Below are 23140 nucleotides of genomic sequence, written 5' to 3'. Positions count from 1 at the left end.
ATGTGGAGGACAAAGTTTACGTTGCATTCGAGGAAGAAGCAGTCAGAAATGATGATCAGGTAATGTCGCCAATAAAGGTCAGGTATGTTGATGTGTTTGGTGAGTGAAACAATGCTTATATTGCCTATATTACTGTGTGAAAACCAATATACTCTCATACGACATATAAATTCGTAACAAATAAATTAAAAAATACTGTCTATGAGTGGTGTGGAATAGTTACCCGCCCATAGAACTCGTTTTCTTTGGAGCCAGCCTGATAGAAACCAAGTAAGGTAAGGGGTACTGCTACCTTTATCGAGTATTTTAAACCTCAGGTAAGTGATTTCTCCATGAACTTTCGATGATTCTCACCAAAAGCGGACGTTTGAGCCCCCATTTTTTTTTTTTTTTTTCTAAAATTGGTCGGGATTAGGGGGAGTCAGTGTTGGAAAATCGGACGGGACGGGGCGGGTTAAGTTAATATGATGTGGAGCATATGGGGGACGTGGAATATGTGTGAAAGATATTCACAGAAGAAATCTGTGGAGCGTGTGAGGTGGTGTGTGGGGTGAAGAGAAGACGAGAGGGGTTGTAAGAAACAGCATTGTGGAATGAAGAGGTGAGTCAGGCTGTGGCACAAAAGAAGAAAGTATATAGTGAGTGGATAAGAAACAGGGGTGTGGAGGAAGTTGAAAGACAGAAGATAGAGATATATGTAGAGAGGAAGAGAGAGATGAAAAGATTAGTAGGAGAGTGGTTGAGGAAGTTGGAAGGAGTTTGAGTGTAAAGTGATGAGAATGTAAGAAAATGTTCCAAAAAGAGGTAAAGAGAGATAGACAGGGTTTTAAGAAGTTAGTCAGGGAGTGAAACATAAAAATGGCAGATTACTAGTGGAGAAAAAGTGAGCAGATGGAGAGAACACTTTAAGGAATTGTTGAACATAGAGAATGAAAGTAATGCAAATATAAGTGGCTGAGGAATGGTTGGGAGAAAGAGGGATGTGAGAAGAGAGGAAGAAATCAGTAGGATGGAAGTTGTGAAAGCAATGAAGAAAGTCAAAATGGGGAAAGCTCCAGGAATTGATGAAGGGTGTGCTGAAATACTGAAGCATGGGGGGGAGATAGCAGTGGAATGGATGTGGAAGATGTGCAGATTGGCCTGGGAGGAAGGTAAAGTCTTGGAGAATTGGAAGTCATGTATAATTAACCCCCGGTACAAAGCAAAATGGAAAATGATGTATGTGGTAATCATATGGCTATTTGTCTTCTTAGTGTAATAGGAAAAGTATATGGTAGGATACTTATTGAAGGAGTTAGGGAAATAACAGAGGAATTAATTGGAGAAGAACAGGGAGGTTTTAGGAAGGGAAGAGGTTGTGTAGATCAGATAAGTATTCTTAGGTCTTTAGTGGAAAAGTTTCTAGAGAAGGTAAAGAAGTTGCCTGCGGCCTTCAAGGATTTGTAGAAAGCATATGACAGCGTGGATAGACAAGGACTGTGCAAAGTATTAGGAATATATATATATATTTTTTTTTTATAAATAACAGAACGGAGGAAGGAAAAACAAATGGGTAAAAAAAAATAATCCATACACCAGATTACTGGTGTCCTCTGTTCATAAAATATCTGTAACAGTTAGACTTGAACAGCTGTGGGTTGAAATTTTGAGGAAAACAACTCTGGGGAAGCGAGTTCCAGAGAGATGCAGTTCGGGGAATGAAAGAATTCTGATAGGCAGAAGTTCTGCAATATGGTTGAGTGTCATTCCAGTCATGAGCGCTACCAGATGCCCGTGTAGCACGAGGGAAGGCATGGAGAGGTGGCACCATGGACGCAACTTCGTCTGAGCATTTGCCAAAAAAATATCTGTAAAATAATGCAAGGGAGGCAACATTCCTTCTTACTTGCAGGGGAGGTAGTTTATATGTAATGGCAAGGTTGTTAATGATTCTAACAGCTTTATTCTGAATTTTGTCTAGTTGTATTAATGCAACCTTTCCACAACCATTCCACAAGGGTGAGCAATATTCAAGCTGAGAGCGCACATGACTCTTATAAATTATAGCCAACTACTCATCGGCGAAGAAGTTATGGACTCTGTACAATAATCCAAGTTTCTTTGAGGATGTTTTAGCAAGTGATCTGACATGAGAGGTCCAGCTGAGGGCACTGTTAAGTGAGACACCAAGAATTTCAATACTTTTGGAGATGGGAATATTAGTAGCACTGAAGGTAATGTACGAATCTGGCAATATCTGTCTATTAGTAAACTGTCTATATTTAGTTTTACTAGCATTAAAAGAGACAAGGTTGTTTTGTCCCCATTCACTGATTGTAGATAGATCTTGATTTATGGAGATGGCTGTACTGAGTTGAGAGGTAGAGATATTAGACTTTGTAAATGGATGTCTGAGTGTGAATGAACTATGTAGTGTTGAGTCATCTGCATATGAGTGAATGGGATTGTGAGTGACAGATAAGAGATCATTAATATGAATCAGAAATAGGGTTGGCGCCAGAACTGATCCCTGCGGCACGCCGGCGTTAATTGAGTAGAAATTCGAATATACATCATCTACTTTTACTCTTATTTTCCTGTCACTAAGATAAGAAGAAATCAAAGGAACAAAAGACGTTAGTCCATAGCAAGGGAGTTTGGACAGCAGGGAACGGTGCCATACTCTGTCGAAAGCTTTAGAGATATCAAGAGCTACTGCATGAGTTTCTCCAAAAAGATCAATTGATTGATGGATGGTATGAGTTAAGAGATTGAGTATGTCAATGGTGGATCTTTTGTGGCGAAAACCGTATTGTCTATCACTAATTAAGTTGTTGGATTCAAGATGTTTAACAATATGCTTATTAATTAAAGTTTCAAATACCTTACCAAGAGAAGATGTGACAGCTATTGGTCTGTAATTGGAGGGGTCAGACGAACTCCCTTTCTTCGGAACTGGGTGGATATTGGCTTCTTTCCATGAATTTGGGAATAAAGAAGTACGTATGCATAGTCTGAATAATTTAGCTAGGACAGAGGCAAGTTCAGGGGAACACTTTTTCAAAACAATTGGCGGAATTCCATCTGGGCCTGGAGCTTTGTTGGTAGGTAAATTGTCTAGGATGGATTTTACTTATCTTGTCTGTATTTTAAGTGGGGCAATTTCGGGAGAGTCAAGTTCCAGTACTGAGACATTCTGGCTGGTATCATCTATGGTAGAATTTCTGGCAAAGGTACTAGCAAAGATATCTGCTTTCCCACGTGGGTCATTTGTAATACTGCCATCTGAAGATTTTAGTGGGAGAATGGAAGATGACTTGTTAAAGTTATTATTGAAAGAATTAAGACTTGACCAGAATATTCTATTGTCATTACGGTTGTTAAGTAGGTTTGATGCTTGCTTCTGAAGAAAGATTGATTTAGATAAATTTAATACAGCTTTTGCATGATTTCTAGCAATTTTAAATTGGGAGAAAGATTCAGATGTTTTTGATTTTAAGTAAGAGTTATATGCTAATGACATTTGGGATGTTGCGCTGGCACAATTGCCATCAAACCATTTTGGAGAGTTTGATCTTTTAGTGAATTGTTGACTTGGTATGAATAAATCCATACCAGCTAGTATTAAGTCGCAAATGTGGGACTGGGTAGAATTGGGATCACTAGAGAAGAAAGACTGCCATAGAACATCAGCAAGATATTTTCTAAATCCATCCCAGTCTGCCCTGTCAAAGTGCCATCGGGTCACCCCGACAGGTTCAGAATGGGGAAGTGTAGGAGGGTTAACTAATGAGGCTTTGATGAGATTGTGGTCAGAGGATCCAAGTGGTGACAGTACCTCTATCCTGTATTGATCTGGATTATTTGTCAAGAATAAATCCAAGAGAAGGGCATTATGGTCTGGATTATCAGGTATTCTGGTTGGTTGCTTTACCAACTGGGTGAGATTAAACGATTCCGCAAACAGCTCGCACTCTAGACCAGCGTCGTCAGTCCGGGCAGAATGTAATAACCATTCAACATTGTGTATGTTAAAATCACCGAAAATGGTAATTTCATTGCCAAGGGCAAGGTCAAGGTTACTCAACTGAGTGGATATGGAATCAAATACACTGGGTTCCAAAGAAGCATTGGGGGAACGATAAACTACACAGATATATTTGGTAATGTTTTGGCAATTTAATTTATATAATGAGTAATCAAGAATATATAATCAAGAGTATTAAGAATATATGGAGTGGAGGGGAAATTGTTGAGTGCTGTGAAGAGTATGTACGAGGGAGCTAGGGCTACGGTGCGAGTGGATGGTGAGCTGAGTGAGTTCTTTGATCTCAATGTGGGACTGAAACAGGGGTGTATAATGTCTCCATGGCTGTTTAATATATATATGGATGGGGTTGTAAAGGAGGTGCAAGGTAGGGCAGTGGATGTGGGGGTGGCCCTAATGAATGAGGGTGAGATTTGGAAGCTTCCGGTGTTGCTGTTTGCTGATGATACAGTATTGTTGAGTGAAGATGAATGGGAGTTGCAAGGTTTGGTGAATGAATTTGGGACAGTGTGTAGGAGGAGGAAGCTGAAAGTTAATGTAAACAAAAGTAAAGTTATGGTGTTTGAGAGGAATGAAGTCACAGAGTGTGCAGTGAGGTTGGATGGTGAGGATATGGAGAATGTGAGTGCATTCAAGTACTTGGGTAGTGTGATGAGTAAGGATGGAACTTTGGGGGATGAAGTACGTGAAAGGGTACAGCAGGGAAGAAAGGTTGTTGGTACACTGAAAGCAGTGATGAGAAATAGGGAGGTGAGTATGGAAGTTAAGAAGTCACTGCATGATGGTATTGTGATCCCTACCCTGACGTATGGAAGCGAGGCGTGGACCTTGCAAGAGGGGAACAAGTCAAGAGTGAGAGCAGTGGAAATGAGTTACTTGAGAGGAGCATGCGGAGTGACGTGGAGGGACAGGTTGACGAATGAAGAAGTGAAGGAACGTTGTGGGGTAGATGTGGATGTGGTTGAAAAGATTAGGAGAAATACACTGAGGTGGTTTGGACATGTGGAGAGAATGGAGAATGAAAGACTGACTAAGAGGGTGTATGTAGGTGAGGTGGAGGGAGGGAGAGGGAGGGGTAGACCGAGGATGAGGTGGAGGGATGGAGTTGAGAGGTATATGAGGGAGGGGGGGGTGAGTTGGGGGGAGGGGAGTCAAATGGTGGGTGACAGAGTGACTTGGAGGCGTTTTGTCTGCGGCCACCCTTTGCGAGATTAGGGCGTCGGGCTATAGATAGATAGATAGATAGTAATCAAAACTGGATGAAGTGAAATTTAAAATAGTGTCAACTGCATATTGGGATTTGATATAACAACAGGTGCCGCCCTTGTTAAGAAAGTTTGTAAGGAGATGGTAACCGGGAAAACAAAATGGAGATACGTATATCGGTAGAGGGTGAGATTTGTGGTTCTGTGAGGAAAAGGGCCAAAGGGGATATGGACTGAAGGAAAAAATGAACTGAGTTTAAATTTGTGGTAAGGCCACGGATGTTGGTAAAGAATAAGGCCGCACCGTCACCTCTTCGCCGACGAGCATTCCCGGAAATAGCAACAGTCACTGCCGGCACAGTCGCTTGATGGCGACCGGGAGGACCCTGTGCCTCCAGCCCTACCCTGCCGGTGGTGGCAGTACGAGGTACCACCTCATTTGACAGTAAGATTGCAGCGGCCATTACTAAAGATGTGAATAGAAGGTGTGATATGTTATGTGCATGTAGTGTGGTGTAGACAGTTGAAGGTAGAGGTATTATGAGAGCATGCTGGCTACTCTCTGTGTAAATGAATGCACTGAAAATGTTTAGAAAAGGGAGATGGTCAGGATCAAGTCCTGAGGGCTGGTGAAACGGGAGCTCCAGCTCTCCCTATCACCAGCTTGCCATCAACCTCGGGAGTACTGCCCTGTTCGACTGGTGTTACAGTCTACTCCACTAGAGTAAATGGGAAGTGACTGAATGCCGTGAAGGGTATGTATGATGGTGCCAAGGCATCAGTGCATGTGGGCAGAGAACTGAGTGATTTTTTAATTTGAAGGTTGGATTGAAACAGGGATGTGTCATGTCTCCATAATTGTTCAATCTGTATATGGATGGGGTTTTAAAAGAGATACACGATAGGGCAGTTGATGTTGGAGCGGCCCTAATGAGAAGGGGAGTGTATGGAAACTCCCTGTACTGTTGTTTGCACATGATACTGAGTTGTTAAGTGAAGACAAAGGGGAGCTGAAAGGCTTGGTACATGAGCTTGGGAGAGTGTGTAAGAAACGAAATCTAAAGGTGAATGTGGGGAAGAGTAAAGTTACGGTCTTCGAGAGAAAATTAATGAAGTCACTGATTTACAGTGAGGTGGATTAGGAGGAAATGAAAAAATGTGTATGCGTTTTAGTACTTGGGTGGTGTGATGAGTGAGGATGGAAGTTTAGAGGGTGAAGTGCTTGAAAGGGTCAACAAGGACGAAAGATTGTTGGATGTTTGAAAACAATGATAAGAAACAGGGAAGTGAACATGGAAGTGAAAAAGTTATTGCATGATAGTATTGTGATACGAACTCTAACGTATGAAAGCGAAGCTTGGACCTTGCTGGAGGGACACAAGTCAAGAGTGAGAGCAGCGGAAATGAGTTATGTGAGAGGAGCATGTTGAGTCACATGGAGACAAACACTGACAAATGAGGATGTGAAGGAGCATTGTGGTTTGGATGAGCATGTCATAGGAAGCGTTAGGAGAAACACAATGAGGTGGTTGGCCATGCAGAGAGGATGGAGAACGAGAGACTGACGAGGAGAATGTATATACGTGAGATGTAGGGAGAGATAAGGAGGATAGACCAAGGATGAGATGGAGGAATAGAGTGGAGATGTATATGAGAGGGTGGGGTCTGAGCTGGGAACAGGGCAGTGAAATGGCTGGGGAAAGGGCGACATGGAGGCGATTTGTTTGTGGACACCCCTTACGAGATTACGGCGTCTGTCAAGAGACAGATAGATTTACATATATAAGGGATATGTATACGGTTTACATATATATATATATATATATATATATATATATATATATATATATATATATATATATATATATATATATATATATATATATATATATATATATATATATATATATATATATATATATATATATATATATATATATATATGTGTGTGTGTGTGTGTGTGTGTGTGTGTGTTATATATATATATATATATATATATATATATATAGATACACACACTCACACACACACACACACACACGAGATGCTACCCAAAAGTTCCAGTAATTTGAACAGAGGGAGCCAACCGTTTGCAGTTTTGTCTTTTGCCGCTAGGAGGAGGCGGCAGTGTCCCTTGTGCGTCAGTGTATGCCCCGGCCGTGTCTGAGAGCTAACGTGTTGCTGAGCTACGCTTACTATTGTAACGTGGTGTGTAGGTGGTTTTGCAGTTTTGCAATGGCGGACCTCATGGAACAAAGAACCTGCATCAAGTTCTACTTCAAGATAAACAAGATGGATGCAGAAACTCACCGGTTGCTTCAGCAAGCCTTTGGTGACCATGCCATGTCCCAAAGCAGAACATTTTTCTGGTACAATCGGTTCAAGGAAGGACGAACGTCCATCGAAGACGACCGTTCTGGACGACCATCAACGTCAACAACACCAGAAAATGTCAGAAATGTTCATCAGGCTGTCCTTGCAGATCGTAAACGAACTATGGATGATGTTTGTGATATTTTTGAACTGTCATACAGGAGCGTGCAAAGCATTTTGTCGAACATGTTGGACATGAGACGCATCACTGCAAAATTTGTGCCAAGACTGCTGAGTGATGAGTAGAAGGCACATCGCACTGGAGTTTGCAGGGAGCTCAAGAATCAGGTCAGAGATGATGGCACCTTTTTCTCCAAGGTCATAACTGGTGATGAATCATGGGTTTATGGTTATGACCCGGTGACAAAGCAGCAGTCATCGCAATTGAAGGCTCCCAATTCACCGAGGCCAAAAAAAGTGCATCAAGTTCACAGCAGTGTCAAGTTGAAGTTCATCGTTTTCTTTGATATCCAAAGGATTGTTCACAAGGAATTCGTCTCACCCAGCCAATCTGTCAGCGGAAAGTTTTTCTGTGAAGTTTTGCAGTGTCTGAGGGAGAACATCTGCTGCAAACGTCCAGAACAGTGGAAGAACAAGGACTGGGTCCTGCATCATGACAACGCCCTCATCTACCCATCAATTGTTGTCCGGCAGTTCCTGGCTTCCACTAACACGGTAATCATTCCCCACCCACCCTATTCGCCTGACCTTGCCCCCTGTGACATTTTCCTGTTTCCCAGGCTGAAGTTACGATTGAAAGGGCGTCGATTTGACTCGATTGAGGAGATCAGACAGAATTGCAGGTGTCATAAAGACTTTGTAGTTAATTGTAGAGAAGTATATTTTAGACTTGTGGTCGAGCGGCTTTTATATCTTGTAGTAGTTTCCCCACCAGATGTCATGTAGTGACGGGAGAGGTAAAGAATAGTATGGGACTATTTTTATTTGTCTTGGAAATATTAAACAGGTATAATAGTATAAGTCCTGGGTAGCTACCTCCCTGTCTCGCTATCTCTCTCTCTCTCTCTGTTCTAAAGCTAATCTCCGTCTCGACCTCTCTATAGGGTCGCTTGTCTCCTTCTAAACTCTCTTTCCTAACATCTCGTGTAGTAGGGTGTGTGTGTCACGTATCTTCCTCATGGCAACAGAACTTTCTCACAAGAGGACTGCTGACAGCTAACTGAATCATCTCCTTACTGGCCGCTGTCGTCAGCTTTCCCCCGTGTAAGCGTTTAGCGCTGCTCGCTTCTCGCAAACACAACACCTTCTCATCATTTGACTTCCTGCTTCTATCTGTCTCTCTATCTATCTATTTATCTATCTATCTATTAAGTAGTCCTATATTTGCTCGGCCGCGCGAAAATGACGTACCATCGACATTTAATAGTTATAATATATTAATACATACTACATACACATTATAATGAACTTATAAGCTAATTAAGTGAAATACATAATATTGTAAAGTAACATAATTGTATGAATATTGTATACATATATTATTCATAGTAAATAGTGATTATTCAGTAATATTACATTTTAAATAAGTTGAATACATATTGGAATAAATGCATTAAAGTAAATTATTTAACTGTAATACAGTATGTACTTGGGTTATTATAGTGAAATGCATACATGCAAGAATAAAAATAGTTTAAAATTAAGATTATTGTAAGAGTTACTAATATTCCATTTAAAGATAATGGTACTGGTCTGCCATATATGGGTCATTCTTCTTTGTGTTATTATTATTATTATTATTATTATTATTTTTTTTTATATATATAATTAATACTATATACAAAATATATACACTTCATTCAGGGTGGTTAACTGTGATGTTAACTCTCCCCCCACTAAACAATGACTCCAAATTAGCAATTCTTGCATGCATTCTGTGCATGGCCAACAGCAATACTGCAACCACAATGCAGATAATTATGAAGACAGAAGGTGCTTGGCTATACACATAATATGGGTTGAACATACTCAAACTCAAATCTTCCCAGGGCTTCATAGTTTCATTGATCAGTTGCATAGTTTCAAACTTAGGTGAAGTCAACTTAATACTTGTGCTCATGTTTAAGTCCGTATCAGGCAGTGGGTGGAAATGTTTGTGTGTATGGTTGAGAATGGCGTAGTGATTGATGGTGGAAAAAGTAGACATGGATGGTGTAAATACCGCACAGTAGTCTGGTGCTATGTATAATCCTGAGGCTGATGTATGAGATGGTGGTATATCTGGACAGACTATGTAAACTGATGTGTTATGAGGGAAATAAAAAAACTGCGAGTGTCCAATGCGTTGATGGTGTACAAGTTTATCTGGAGCAAAAGTGAAGTTGCAATGATGATGAATATTGTTATTGCTGATGATAGCCATTTCACAAGGGACCGTATCAGTAGGCTGAAACGTGAAAATGTACGCAGGACAAAGATGAACAGCATGTAAGGATGTGCGGCACTTTCGCTCAATCGTTGACTCACTTGCGAAAGTGACAGTGTCTCGTCTCTTGGAGACCATGATGAGTTCGGTGTCTGTGTTGATGTTGATGATGACTAAAGTGTTGTTGTTTCTATAGGGGAAGGGGTGTATTTGGTATACTGTGAACAGGTCTTCCGTGATGAATGGTACATGAACTATCACTGATGTTGGTGTTAGTGTTGCTTCCAAGTACGGGTAATATTGCATAAATTCCCTACTGCGGAACAATGGCTTCAATTTATGTTTATGTATGCCTTGACTAACTATCTGACGTAGCTCATGAACTGGGAGTAAGTCATTTGTGATCTTGCCATCACCAGCATTCGAAATTCCTTGCATAAGTGCCCGGAAATGATCTCTAGTGTTCTCTAATTGTAGTAGAATCGTGTCAATATGTTCTGTGATGATGGAGAAGTGCTGGAAAAGGGTAACGTTACCCTCCAAGTTATTTATTTTATCTATACTCGAGAGCTACGTTTTCTGCTTGTTTCAGATTTTTCACAATTGTTTTCATTGCCAAGTTCTGTCCTGTGATGAATTTATCTTGGTATGTTAGTACCTGAGCTATCTTATTAAATTTTTTGTTTATTTCTTTAAGGTCATCCTCTGTAGCCAATCCAAAGATGTTCCCAAGAATTGCGCCGCCCAGATCGAACAAACCGCGCTTTTGGCGAGTACGTGTGATGTTGTTCCTGTCGCTCAGCACCTCTGTTCCATAAGATGGGAGATCTTGGATCATGACGAGCATAGTTGACTTCGCCTGTTCTAGTTTCCATTTCGCTAACTTCACCATTTCATCCACTTCCTTGGTGATATGTGATTGTGAAACATAATTCCCTATCTTGAAGTCCAGAGTTCGCATCGGCGTCGCAAGTCTTTCTATATAAGTAGGTAAGTCATACAAGTAATCTAGACTTATTTCAGTACTCATGACGTCCTTGACGATTGTAGTCGTGGCCGTTGGAGCTATGAGGCATCCTTGTCGTACTATATGCTTGGGGTCTAGGTGCGCATATACCCTTACTATGTATAGGAGAATCCATAGCAGAAGTCCCTTCATCGTAACCTACCGAAAAAAAATCTATTAATTTCCTATAAAGCTGTGGTTGATGATAGTGATGATGTGCGTTACGGTTGGCTGTTATTTCATTTATAGAAGGAGTTTAAATCGATATTTAATTCTCGTAAATGATGTACTGTAGATTTCATTGGAATAGTTGCACCTATGTTCGATTGTTTGGTATATGACCTTAATTTCTTTTTGTAATCATTGTTGTGTTCTTGCTTGGTTTCTTGAGGTACGTTCACCTGTTCGGTTGTATCCGAGGCTGAATAATTATGTGATAATTCCCTTGAAACTCGTTTTAAATGGTCAATATGAACTTGTTTTTCCTCGCCACTTGAAAGTGACTTAATTAAAACTTTGTTTGCCTTTATGTTAATTACTCTGTATGGGCCCTCAAATTTAGGGGATAATTTATTGTCTCTCGTATGAATGACACCGTAAACAATGTCTCCTAAGCTGATAGGTGAATCTTTTGCCTTTTTGTTAAATGCCTCCGTCATTTCTTCCTTGGACATCGTTAATTGTTTTTGCACTCTTTTGTGAATGTCCTGGAATTCACGTAAACGGAGTTTAGAGTAATCATCGTAATTGTATATAGGCATGCTGTCACCTTCTAGGAGCTCATATGGTAATTTTTTATCTGTGCCATATATAATGAAATGTGGTGTGTCACCAATGGATTTATTTATAGACCCATTAATGGAGGCCTCTACTCTGGGAATCCAATCATCCCAGCTTGCATAATTTTCACTGAGAATGTGTCGTAGCACATCTAATACCTTTTTATTTTGTCTCTCTACCAACCCATTCGATGCTGGGTGATAGGCCAAAACGTTAACCTTTTTAATGTTGTATTGTTTACATATTTCTTGTAAGATCTCAGAATTAAATTCTCCTCCATTATCACTTATTAATACCTTTGGGGTAGTAAAGCGACATATTACATTATCTGTTATTGCCTTTGCTACTGTCTCTGCTGTCTTATCTTTAATTGGAGCTAAAATGACATAACGGGAAAAATGATCCGTTGCTACGAATAAGTATAGGTTATTATTGTATGATAATGGCATCTTGAGTAAATCAACAGCGACAACGTCCCATGGTTGATGTGGTACTGGGTAATTACCCATCGGTGCAGGTGTGATTGGGTATCCTTTGTGTTTCGCACATGATTCGCATCTGTCTATATGATTGTGTATATCTCTTCGTAATGAAGGCCAGTAATATAATAGCTGGGCTTGGTTGAATGTCTTATCCTTTCCAGGGTGTCCTGCATGTGGGCTGTCGTGTATCATTCGTAATACTTGGGGTATCATGTCATTAGGTACTACCAACTGGTTAGTATTTCTTTGGCGTTTTGGTTGTTTAGAGTTAATTTTGTATAATGTATTATTGACCATTGTGAATTGTTCAAGTGGGACATGCAGTTTGGGTAATTGTATGTCATCTCCACTTTCTAACTTGTATATTACTTTTGACCATACTGGGTCAAGTCTTTGTGCCTTTGCGATATCCTCGTGGTTTGGGATATTTCCTTTGAGATCTAACGCCGCAACCTGAATTGTGTTCGGGTTCCTAGATAATGCGTCAGCTACTATATTCATTTTACCTTGTATATAATGTATTTGTACACTGTAGTTTTCAACTGTACATTTCCATCTTGCTCTCCTCCCAGAAAGGAGTTTTTCTTTAAACATACCCACCAGTGGTTTATGGTCGGTGAATAAGTGGATTTCGTAACCATATACCAAATCTCGAAACTTTTGTAATGCAAAAAACACTGCAAGTGCCTCTAAGTCTGTAGTGCTATAATTTTTTCTGCACCTCTTGTTTGTCTGCTGGCAAATGCAATTGGTTGATTCTTTCCTCTTTTATCTTCCTGCATCAGTACAGCCCCTAATCCTTTAACTGATGCGTCTGTACAAATAAGAAATGATTTCGTGTAATCTGGATATGCTAAACAAGGTGCATTCGTTAGTTTAATTTTTAGATTGTTAAATGCCCTTTTTGTTCTTCTTCCCATTGGAATACAGCATCTTTTTTGAGTAGTTGGAATAGAGGGAAGGCTATATGAGAGAACTGTGGTACGAAGGACCTATAGTACCCAGCCAGACCTAAAAATTGTCTAACTTCGTCAGTCGTAGTGGGTTCAGGAAAATCTCTCACTGCCTGTATTTTGTCATCAGTGGTGTGAATACCATCAGAGCTTAATTTGTGGCCTAAGAAATTTATTTCCTTAAAGCAAAATTTGCATTTAGAAAGTTTAATTTTTTAATCCAGCATCACTAAGCTTTTGTAAGAGTAAGTCTGATTTCCTGAGATGATCCTTAATATTCTTCGTTGCGATAATAATATCGTCAAGATAAACAAATATTCCTTGTCCTAAAATTCCGGACAATACGTAATTCATAAGACGCTGGAACGTACCAGGGGCTGTCCTCAGTCCCATTGGCATTCTTGTATATTGATAATGGCCTCTGTTTGTTGAAAAGGCAGTGTATTTACGTGACTCCTGAGATACCGGAATCTGATAGTATCCGTTTAGGAGATCGATGGTCGAGAATATATTATTCTCAGGACCAATATTCTGTAGAACATCACTTAGCAATGGCATGGGAAATCTGTCAGGGATTGTGTGATTATTTAGTTTACGGTAATCTACTACCGCACGCATTTCTCCATTTCTCTTGGGCACAAAGAAAAGGGGAGCGTTCCACGGAGAAACTGAAGGCTCAATAATTCCAAGCTTTAACATTTCATCGACATACTGATTTGCAAGTGTACGTTGGGAGTGTGGTATGCGATAAGCTGGTACGAAAATTGGTGGTGTTTCTGGGTGCACATTAATCATGTGATTAATCAAGTTAGTACACCCTAATCGTTCTCCGGGCAAGGCTACGGTGTCCCTGTGTGTTTCCAGCAGGGTTAACAAATAATTTTCTTCGTCAAATTCACCTGAGTGAATTAAATTCTCTTTTATTCTTTCTCTATCCGTAGATTTTATCTCACTTGTTACTCCACCAATATTTATTTCCTTCACAGGGGCTAAACATTTTTCAATATTAACTATGCAAGATCCCTTCTTCAACTGAACTTCCCCATTCATGTGATTAATAATGAATATCTGAGTTTGCCCTTCGTCGTTCGTATGACATAATGCGTTTTCTACTGACAATCCCTTTACTTTACATAATTCTTCTAAGACAAGAACAGTACTATTCCGTAATTTGCTCTTTATGGTAACCTTCATGTATGAATTAGGTGGTATAACCAAATCATTAGTGAGATGGGCTGGAAAAATTGATAAATCAGTACTGTTATCTGAGTCACTAATTCTGGAGGATGGGGTTGCTGGTGTAAGTGGATCTATACACTCATCTGTTTGTGTATGTTTGTTAAAGCCTTTAATATTACCAATTCTTTTTGGCTCTCTTCTACCAATCGGTGAGGGCTCTGAAAGTATTTCCTCTATAAATTCATTATCAAAGTCTATTCCATTCATTTGTGGGAGTATAGTTATGTTCTCAGTTCTCATGGATCTTAAGCCCAGTAACATATGAGCTTTAATTGCTAAGTTTTCAACGATATAGAACAATGCAGAGAATGGTCTTGTAGTTTCTGTGAAACTGAGATTTAATCTTATCATACCTTTTACTGTAATCTCTTGACCATCTACTGTGTTTAATTCTAAATCAGCTTCATCCAGAAAAGTTACTTTCTTTTATTTTTAAGAATTCTATTTAGTTCTTCATGTGTTATTAAGTTCACTGGAGAGCCTGTATCTAAAAATAAGGAAACGTTTTGATCCTCACATACAGCTGGTATCAAGATACACTCATTTCCCAACATGCCTCCTATGTGAAGTTTAACCTTGTTTTTCTTTACGTTTGTTCGTTTTTTGTCATGACTTGGTCTTCCCCGATTTGAACATAGACACAATTTTTTCTACTGTTTTGCAATCACTAGTCCAGTGCCCTTGGTATCTATGATGCCTACAGTAAGGACCAAACCCTTGTGTCTTTTGATTATCCTCTTTTGCCTTGATAAAGCATTCATACCTTGTGTGTCCTGGTTTTGCACAGTAATGACACAGAATGGACCTATCCCTTGACTGTGACCTACGAGGTGATTTCCCATAAAAAGTGTTGTTTATAGCGCGAGACCTGCTCGGGCTGCGCGAAAACTTATGAAACTGCCTGTAGGAAGGCGTGTGGGAACGAGGTCTAGGCGTCTTTGCTTGTTTGGGCTGCCTCATTTCAGGTCGCGATCGATTTTGTTCTCTGTTTGGGGTCGGTGTTGATGTTTTCACAGCTGATACTGTCTCAGGTACCCTGATTCTACCAGAATGTGCATGTGTGTCGACCACACCTGCTTTACTGCACTGCATCTCTACCTCGTTCATTAAGTCTAGTAAGCACATTCCAGGGATGTACGCGATTGTTTTGGCGATCTTAAGGGTTCTATCAGGTAATTTACACAAGGCAGCTACATAACCAATGATGTCCACGACGAGGTCTGGGGACATCTTTCCATCATCTGTTATCCACTTAGAATTCTCCAGAGTAGCTAATAGGGTTCTCTTGATTGTGGAGACATCAGCAGTTATTTCACTGAGCACATGGTTTGTAGTGTGCTCCCTTACAAGATCTACAATTTTATGTAATTCTGGAATTATACCTGGCAAGAAGTTCATACCTCCAGAAAATTTCTTCAGAAATTCAGTTTTAAATTCATCATATGTCCTAGCACGATGTAGCTTATCGGAGCGCAATAAATTGCTTGCTGGACATCTTTCCTGGCTTATGCAAGATGAAAAAATAGCAATTTTCTTGTTCATCTAGTATGTGGCGCTTGATGAACATTTGTTCGCACTGACTGATTAATGAAATGACATCAATGCGATCCTTGTCTGTGCCAGAGAATTTTGGGGCAGTCTTATCCTCGTGATACACAAAAACGTGAGGTGTGGTTTTTAGATCAGCAGTATTTGTTTCTTGATTCATATTTAATGATTGCCCTGTTAATTCAACTTGTACGAGTTTATCGTTATGTGAGGGAATGGTAGAATATGTATGACCGGACCGGTGAACCCTGTTAAGTATATTGGCATACGTATTTAAGGCAGCTGCGAAGTCGATACTCTCAACGTCTGAAGGGGTTTCCCACTCATCATCCGAAACTCCCGTATTTGTTTCCTTATCTATAACGCGTGGTGTGGGTTGTACAATGGGTGGGCTGTCTCTTAATTGTGAGTCTGATGTTGTGGCAATTTGTGTGTCATCTGGTATTAACGTGGGTGGTTGCGAAAATATTCCTGTCATTAAGATATGATGTTATGAAATACGCCTCTTGTTTATTTATGTCCTAGCAAACTAGATGATTAAATAAGTTGAATATAGCTAATTTTAGCACTGAGAAGAAATGAGCAAGTATAATTTTACCCACTTGATACAGATCGTAGAGGTGTGTCGATACAAAAGTCGATCTCGGAAGAAAATACAGGTTTGATTGAAGATCTCTTGATAATTCTAGTGGTGTGTTGATGGACGATATTACTCAGGAAACTCCATGGCCTGGTATTTGTAGTGGTTAACGGCTGTCCCAGGCAAACCTCAACATAGAACGTCGAATTTCCAACTTAACTGTGAAAATAAGTGAATATGAGTAGGAGCTATGTGAATAATGAGTAATGAGTAGTGGGTGAGAAGTGCCTGGTGTCCGTCACACGTTGCTTGGCATGGCAGACTCGCGTTGTGATGTCATCTCAGCACATGGTGACGTCGGCTTCCCACACTGGTAGCTGTGGTGAGTGAATGAGTAGCGATGAGTAACTTGAGTGAAGACGAGTGAGTAAGATGAGTTGTAAATCGTGTCTCACTCTTCGTTTGTTTGTTCCCTTTATTCTATGTGGAAGTTTTCTCTGTCCTTTTCTCTAGTGATTTATTCGTTGTGGGATGAAGACTGCCGCTACTTGTAGGTGCGTGTAGAAGATTATACAGACGACGTAGAGTTGTTAATTGTAGTTGATTGTAGATGGCTGTAGTTGATTGTAGATGGCTGTAGACTTTGTAGAACTGAAGCTAACCTTGTAGTCTCGGTTGCTTTTGTAGAAATTTGCTTTTAATTCGGAGACGATGTCCGCAGATTTGCTGGTTTGTCGTTAAGCTACTTGCAAGGCGTCGAAAGTGATCTCTTGACCTCTGCATCAGCGTAATGATCTGGGAGACGGAGGGGGCAGGAGCTGATATTGTTGGTTGTTGTCAATCTTGATATTTTGTAGGAATTTAATGTTGATTCGTAGACGAGGTTCGTATAAGTTCGCTGCTACCAAATGTCATAAAGACTTTGTAGTTAATTGTAGAGAAGTATATTTTAGACTTGTGGTCGAGCGGCTTTTATATCTTGTAGTAGTTTCCCCACCAGATGTCATGTAGTGACGGGAGAGGTAAAGAATAGTATGGGACTATTTTTATTTGTCTTGGAAATATTAAACAGGTATAATAGTATAAGTCCTGGGTAGCTACCTCACTGTCTCGCTATCTCTCTCTCTCTCTCTGTTCTAAAGCTAATCTCCGTCTCGACCTCTCTATAGGGTCGCTTGTCTCCTTCTAAACTCTCTTTCCTAACATCTCGTGTAGTAGGGTGTGTGTGTCACGTATCTTCCTCATGGCAACAGAACTTTCTCACGAGAGGACTGCTGACAGCTAACTGAATCATCTCCTTACTGGCCGCTGTCGTCAGCTTTCCCCCGTGTAAGCGTTTAGCGCTGCTCGCTTCTCGCAAACACAACACCTTCTCATCATTTGACTTCCTGCTTCTATCTGTCTCTCTATCTATCTATTTATCTATCTATCTATTATGTAGTCCTATACAGGAAGTGTTCAAGACCATCATGCCTGAAGCCTTCCAGGGATGCATGGACTTGTGGAAAAAACGTTGGGACCACTGTATACATGCCCAAGGGGACTACATCGAAGATGACAGTGAGAACTAGGAGGTAAGGTAACGTATTTTCCTACAATATTCAAATTACTGGAACTTTTGGGTAGCACCTCATGTGTGTGTGTGTGTGTGTGTGTATATATATATATATATATATATATATATATATATATATATATATATATATATATATATATATATGCACACAAAGACATAACCTACCTCACATCCTTTATTACTTCTCTCCACCTTTCTCATAGTTTTAATCTTGATGTTTCTCTGATTCGCCTTGCATTCTAAGGTTCTCTTCTCCCTAACAGTGTATCTGGACTACCAAATGAAGACAAAGAACCGCTTGTTGCCGTATATGGTCACATGCGCAATGCCAGATGGGGTCCTTGCGGTTCCCGTAGCAGTGTCTTTGGTTTCCAGGCCCTGCCACAAGGTTGCCTCTAATCTGCTTCAAGTTAGTGACTATTGTTCATCCACTTTACCTTGGCAGAGATTTTTATCCCTGTGCAGCTTACTTAACCCTTTGAGTGCGGTGATGTGTTTTTTAACTCACTTTGCCGGTGCAGCAGTTACAGAAAAAATAAGGTATTTTCACAAGCAGTTCTCACCCACTTACACTGACAAGCATGTTTAAATCTGAGTCACACAAATTTCAGTTGTTCTAACAAACCTTGAAAGAAACTGGAGATCAGGAGAGGTCCAGACCGGAGGGGGAGAGATTAGAAAACGAGGAGGTGCATTGTGAGGTGAGAGAATGTAAGTCGCCGAAGCGGGCTGTCGCATTTAGTGAGGGACTGAGTTGCATAGGTGACGGCCGTGCTTATTAACACACAAAAAAAACTAACAATTCAGAAATTTTCTGTTATAAGGACATTTTTTTCACTGTGCTGCGGTATGTGCATAAACCTGCGAGAGCAAAATCCCACATTCTTCATTTAGCATTAACATGCTGTGTTAGTGTAATAGTATTTTAATTGACATCATATTTTCCATTTATTTTCGCATTTTTTCACTAAATATATCAATTAATTTTCACTTAATACCTCATTGTACTCAAATAGCATGAATGTGGAGAGTTCCATGTGAGGGGATAAAGGTTGCATTTAAATTCACAAAAGAAAAAATAATTTATTTACTTTGTATCACACACTACTAGTTATACAAGGCAGTTTTCAGTCTCTGTAAGTATGTATCTTTAGTGTTATATAACTCAAACAATCCAGAATAACTCTGCAGGAAGCATCACTGTTACTTCTGCCTGTGTGTATTGCACTGCAGTGACACTTTCCATTGTCTTTGTATTCATTATTACAATTTTTTTTTTTTTCAGTACTACAACAGGGTTTTTACATATATACATTTTTTCCTTTAGTATTTGGAGGTGCAGTAGGTTGAGGAACACTCACAGGGCATCACCTTCACTTTTGCTTGTGCATAGCACTCTGCATTGTCACTGAACAATATCTTTTGATTTACGTTTATACAAGTATATTTTCGTACATACTAAACACGGATATTTACATACTCTTGCAAACTTCTTCACAACTTAGAAGCATTCAGAGGAGTGGTAGGCACAAAAGCACTCTACCAAACAAAGGCTGACCTCGCATTATGCTTACGTAGCCATACATCCACAATTTTTAGCCCTTTTTTTCACCTCACTTCCACCTCCTCCCTTTAGTGTTGCTGCCAGAGGTGTCATTGGGCGGTAGGTGGCGCCACTTGGGTGGCTGGGAGCACTTTCAGCCCAGCTGGGCCGGGAGAGGGGAGAGTAGTTGGGAGAAACAGAATAATATTAACATTCCATGGTGTCCAGTTGGTAATTCAGTGAACCAAAACACTTAAGCAGGCTGTGGGAAGGGGGGGGGGGTCATGTGACCAACTCTTCAAGCATAATCAAGAATTAGGTGGCATTAAGTTCAACAAATATAAAAAATCCCATGGTCTTCTGGAAGGCTCATTGTAGCTGCCTTCATAGTCATTCTAGAAGGACCACTGCAGTTTAAGGATTAATGTAGCTCAGAGGCTAAGTAAACCAATTCTGTGTCTAAACAATTTTTCCACAGCATTTCTTAACTAGTCCATTTTCTAGTGTTCAACTCTTAATACAGCTCTGAGGCAAAATTAGAGGACAGTAATGAGCCACATTCTTTCCCTAGCACTTTTTTATGACTAGCACCATATTTACTGATAATTTCCTCCTACAGCTCAGCATTAAAATTGTCGAGATGGTAATTTTAACCAACATTCAAATGAACAGAGTACAGGCTACTTTTGGTTTTAGAACTCTGCACATGCAATTGCCCTAGTCCTGTTGAAATGACAGGTATGACAGGTTCTATTTATCTATCTATCTATTGCCAGATGCCTTAATCCCGTAAGGGGTGGCCACAAACAGATCGCCTCCATGTCGCCCTGTCCTCCGCCATTTCACTACCCTGCTCCCAATTCACACACCCCTCTCCCATATACCTCTCCACTCCTTCCCTCCATCTCATCCTTGGCTTCCCCCTCCCTCTCCCTCCACCTCATTCACATACACTATCCTCGTAAGTCTCTCACTCTCCATCCTCTCCACATGGCCAAACTACCTGAGTGTGTTTCTCCTGTCGCTTCTTATGACATCCACATCCACAACACAACACTCCTACACATCCTCATTTGTCAGTGTCTCCATGTGACTCCACATGCTCCTCTCAGATAACTCATTTCCACTGCTCTCACTCTTGGTTTCTGTCCCTCCACCAAGGTCCCTTCTCCTCCAATTCCACCTTAGACGATTCCGGTGCTGTTCCTCCATCACTTCCCCCCTCTGACTTCTTCATGGCTGACATTAAAATTTCTTCAGCTGATGTATTTTCTGCTGTCACAGGCCTCAATACTAATAAGGCATATGGGCCTGATGGAGTCCCTCCTGTTGTTCTCAAGAACTGTGCTTCTGTGCTTACACCCTGCCTAGGCAAACTCTTTCGCCTTTGTCTGTCAACTTGTACTTTTCCTTCTTGCTGGAAGTTTGCTCTCATTCAGCCAATCCCAAAGAAGGGTGACCATTCCCAACCCTCTAACTATCGTCCAATTGCTTTAACGTCCTGTATCTCAAAAGTTTTCGAGTCTGTTCTTAATAGAAAAATTTTAAAGCATCTTTCCTATCACAACGTTCTTTCTGATCGTCAGTATGGGTTCCGTCAGGGACGCTCCACCGGCGATCTTCTCACCTACCTTTCAGAATCCTGGTCATCCTCATTTCGGGACTTTGGCGAAAGCTTTGCCATTGCACTTGACATCTCTAAGGCTTTCTATCGAGTCTGGCATAAATCTTTAATTTCCAAACTGCCCTCTTACGGTTTCTATCCTTCTATCTGTGCCTTCATCTCTAGCTTCCTTTCTGGTCGTTCTGTAGCCGCTGTTGTAGACGGCCATCGTTCTTCTCCTAGATCTATTAACAGTGGTGTTCCTCAGGGCTCTGTCCTATCACCAGCTCTCTTCCTTTTATTCATCAATGATCTTCTAAGCTGTACATCTAACCCTATCCACTCATACGCTGATGCCTCCACCCTTCACCTTTCCATTCGATTCCCACAACGTCCATCTCAGCAGTTACTTCAACAAACAAGGGATGAGGCTATGGCACACCTAATGTCTGACTTGGCTCATATCTCTAACTGGGGTAAAAATAATCTTGTTGTTTTTAATGCATCTAAGACTCAGTTTTTGCACCTATCAACACGACAAAATCTTCCACAGGTATACCCACTAATGTTTGATAATATTCACTTTAATCCTGCGTCATCCTTGAACATGCTTGGGGTTTCATTTACTCGGGACTTGTCTTGGAAAGATCATATTACATCTCTTGTATAATCTGCTTCCAAGAGATTGGGTGTGCTAAGCTGACTCCGTTCCTTCTTTACCCCTGCACAATTGTTGACTCTATACAGGAGTTTCATCCGCCCCTGTGTAGAGTACAACTCTCATGTGTGGGGAGGCTCCCCACATACAGCTCTTCTCAATAGGGTGGAGTCAAAGGCTTTTCACCTCATTAACTCTCCTCCTCTTACTGACTCCCTTCAACCTTTGTCTCTTCGTCGCACTGTTGCATCTGTATCTCTTTTCTATCGCTACTTCAATGGTCACTGCTCCTCTGAACTGTCTGCATGCATTCCTCCACCCCTACGACGGGCGTGTAGCACCCGTCTGGCAGCAAACTCTCATCCCTTTTCTGTCCAACTCTCTAATGCAAGAGGTAACTGTTACTCCCAGTCCTTCATTTATGCAACAGGTCTACTCTGGAACTGTCTCCCTCTTTCTGTATTTCCTACTTCCTATGATCTCTAGATTTTCAAACGCAGTGTGTCCAGGCATCTGGAAATGATCGGATCTTGAATTTGGCTCTCTCTTATATTTTGTTTTTCTCTTGGAAGGAATAGTTTTGCAGGCTTGTTGCCTTTGGTTCCTTCCTCACAAAAAAAAAAAAAAAAGGTCCAAACTTAACTTCCACTCGTTAGAGTTGGCATCACAAAAGTGTCATGTAGTAAGTTTTTCACTTCCATGCTCGCTTCCCTGTTTCTTATCACTGCTTTCAAGGAACCAGCAACCTTTCTTCCTTGCTGTACCCATTCAAACGCTTCACCCTCCAAACTTCCAGCCTTACTCATCACACTGCCCAAGTACTTAAACGCTTTTTCCATTTCCTCCTCATCCAACCTCACTGTACATTCACTGATTTCACTTCTCTCGAAGACCATAACTTTACTCTTCCCTACATTCACCTTTAGATTCCGTTTCATACACACTCTCCCAAACTCATCCACCAAACCTTGCAGCTCCCCTTCGTCTTCATTTAACAACACAGTATCATCTGCAAACATGTTGTACAGGGAGTTTCCAAACACTGCCCTCTCTCATTAGGGACACTCCAACATCCCTGCCCTACCTTGTATCTCTTTTATAATCCCTTCCATATACAGACTGAACAACCATTGAAACATGAAACATCCCTGTTTCAATCCAGTTTTCAAGTAGAAAAATTC

The 23140-nt window shown here is 40.6% G+C and overlaps 1 protein-coding gene across 1 annotated transcript in view; it reads left to right on the top strand.

Moving 5' to 3' along the window:
- The window catches only part of LOC145401621 (uncharacterized), a 77164-nt gene that overhangs the window by 7954 nt on the left and 46070 nt on the right, over positions 1-23140 (top strand). Inside the window, exon 5 of the mRNA XM_080273815.1 lies at positions 18419-18564. Coding sequence (XP_080129941.1) covers positions 18419-18564 — 146 coding nt within the window. The remainder of the gene's footprint in view (positions 1-18418; positions 18565-23140) is intronic.

Source organism: Coenobita brevimanus, chromosome 56 (assembly GCF_032717465.1).
Source record: "Coenobita brevimanus isolate Jiangsu-jjx chromosome 56, ASM3271746v2, whole genome shotgun sequence".
NCBI classification, from domain to species: Eukaryota; Metazoa; Arthropoda; class Malacostraca; order Decapoda; family Coenobitidae; genus Coenobita; species Coenobita brevimanus.
Note: the sequence above shows the minus strand (reverse complement) of the source record. Positions and strands in the feature narration are given on the sequence as shown.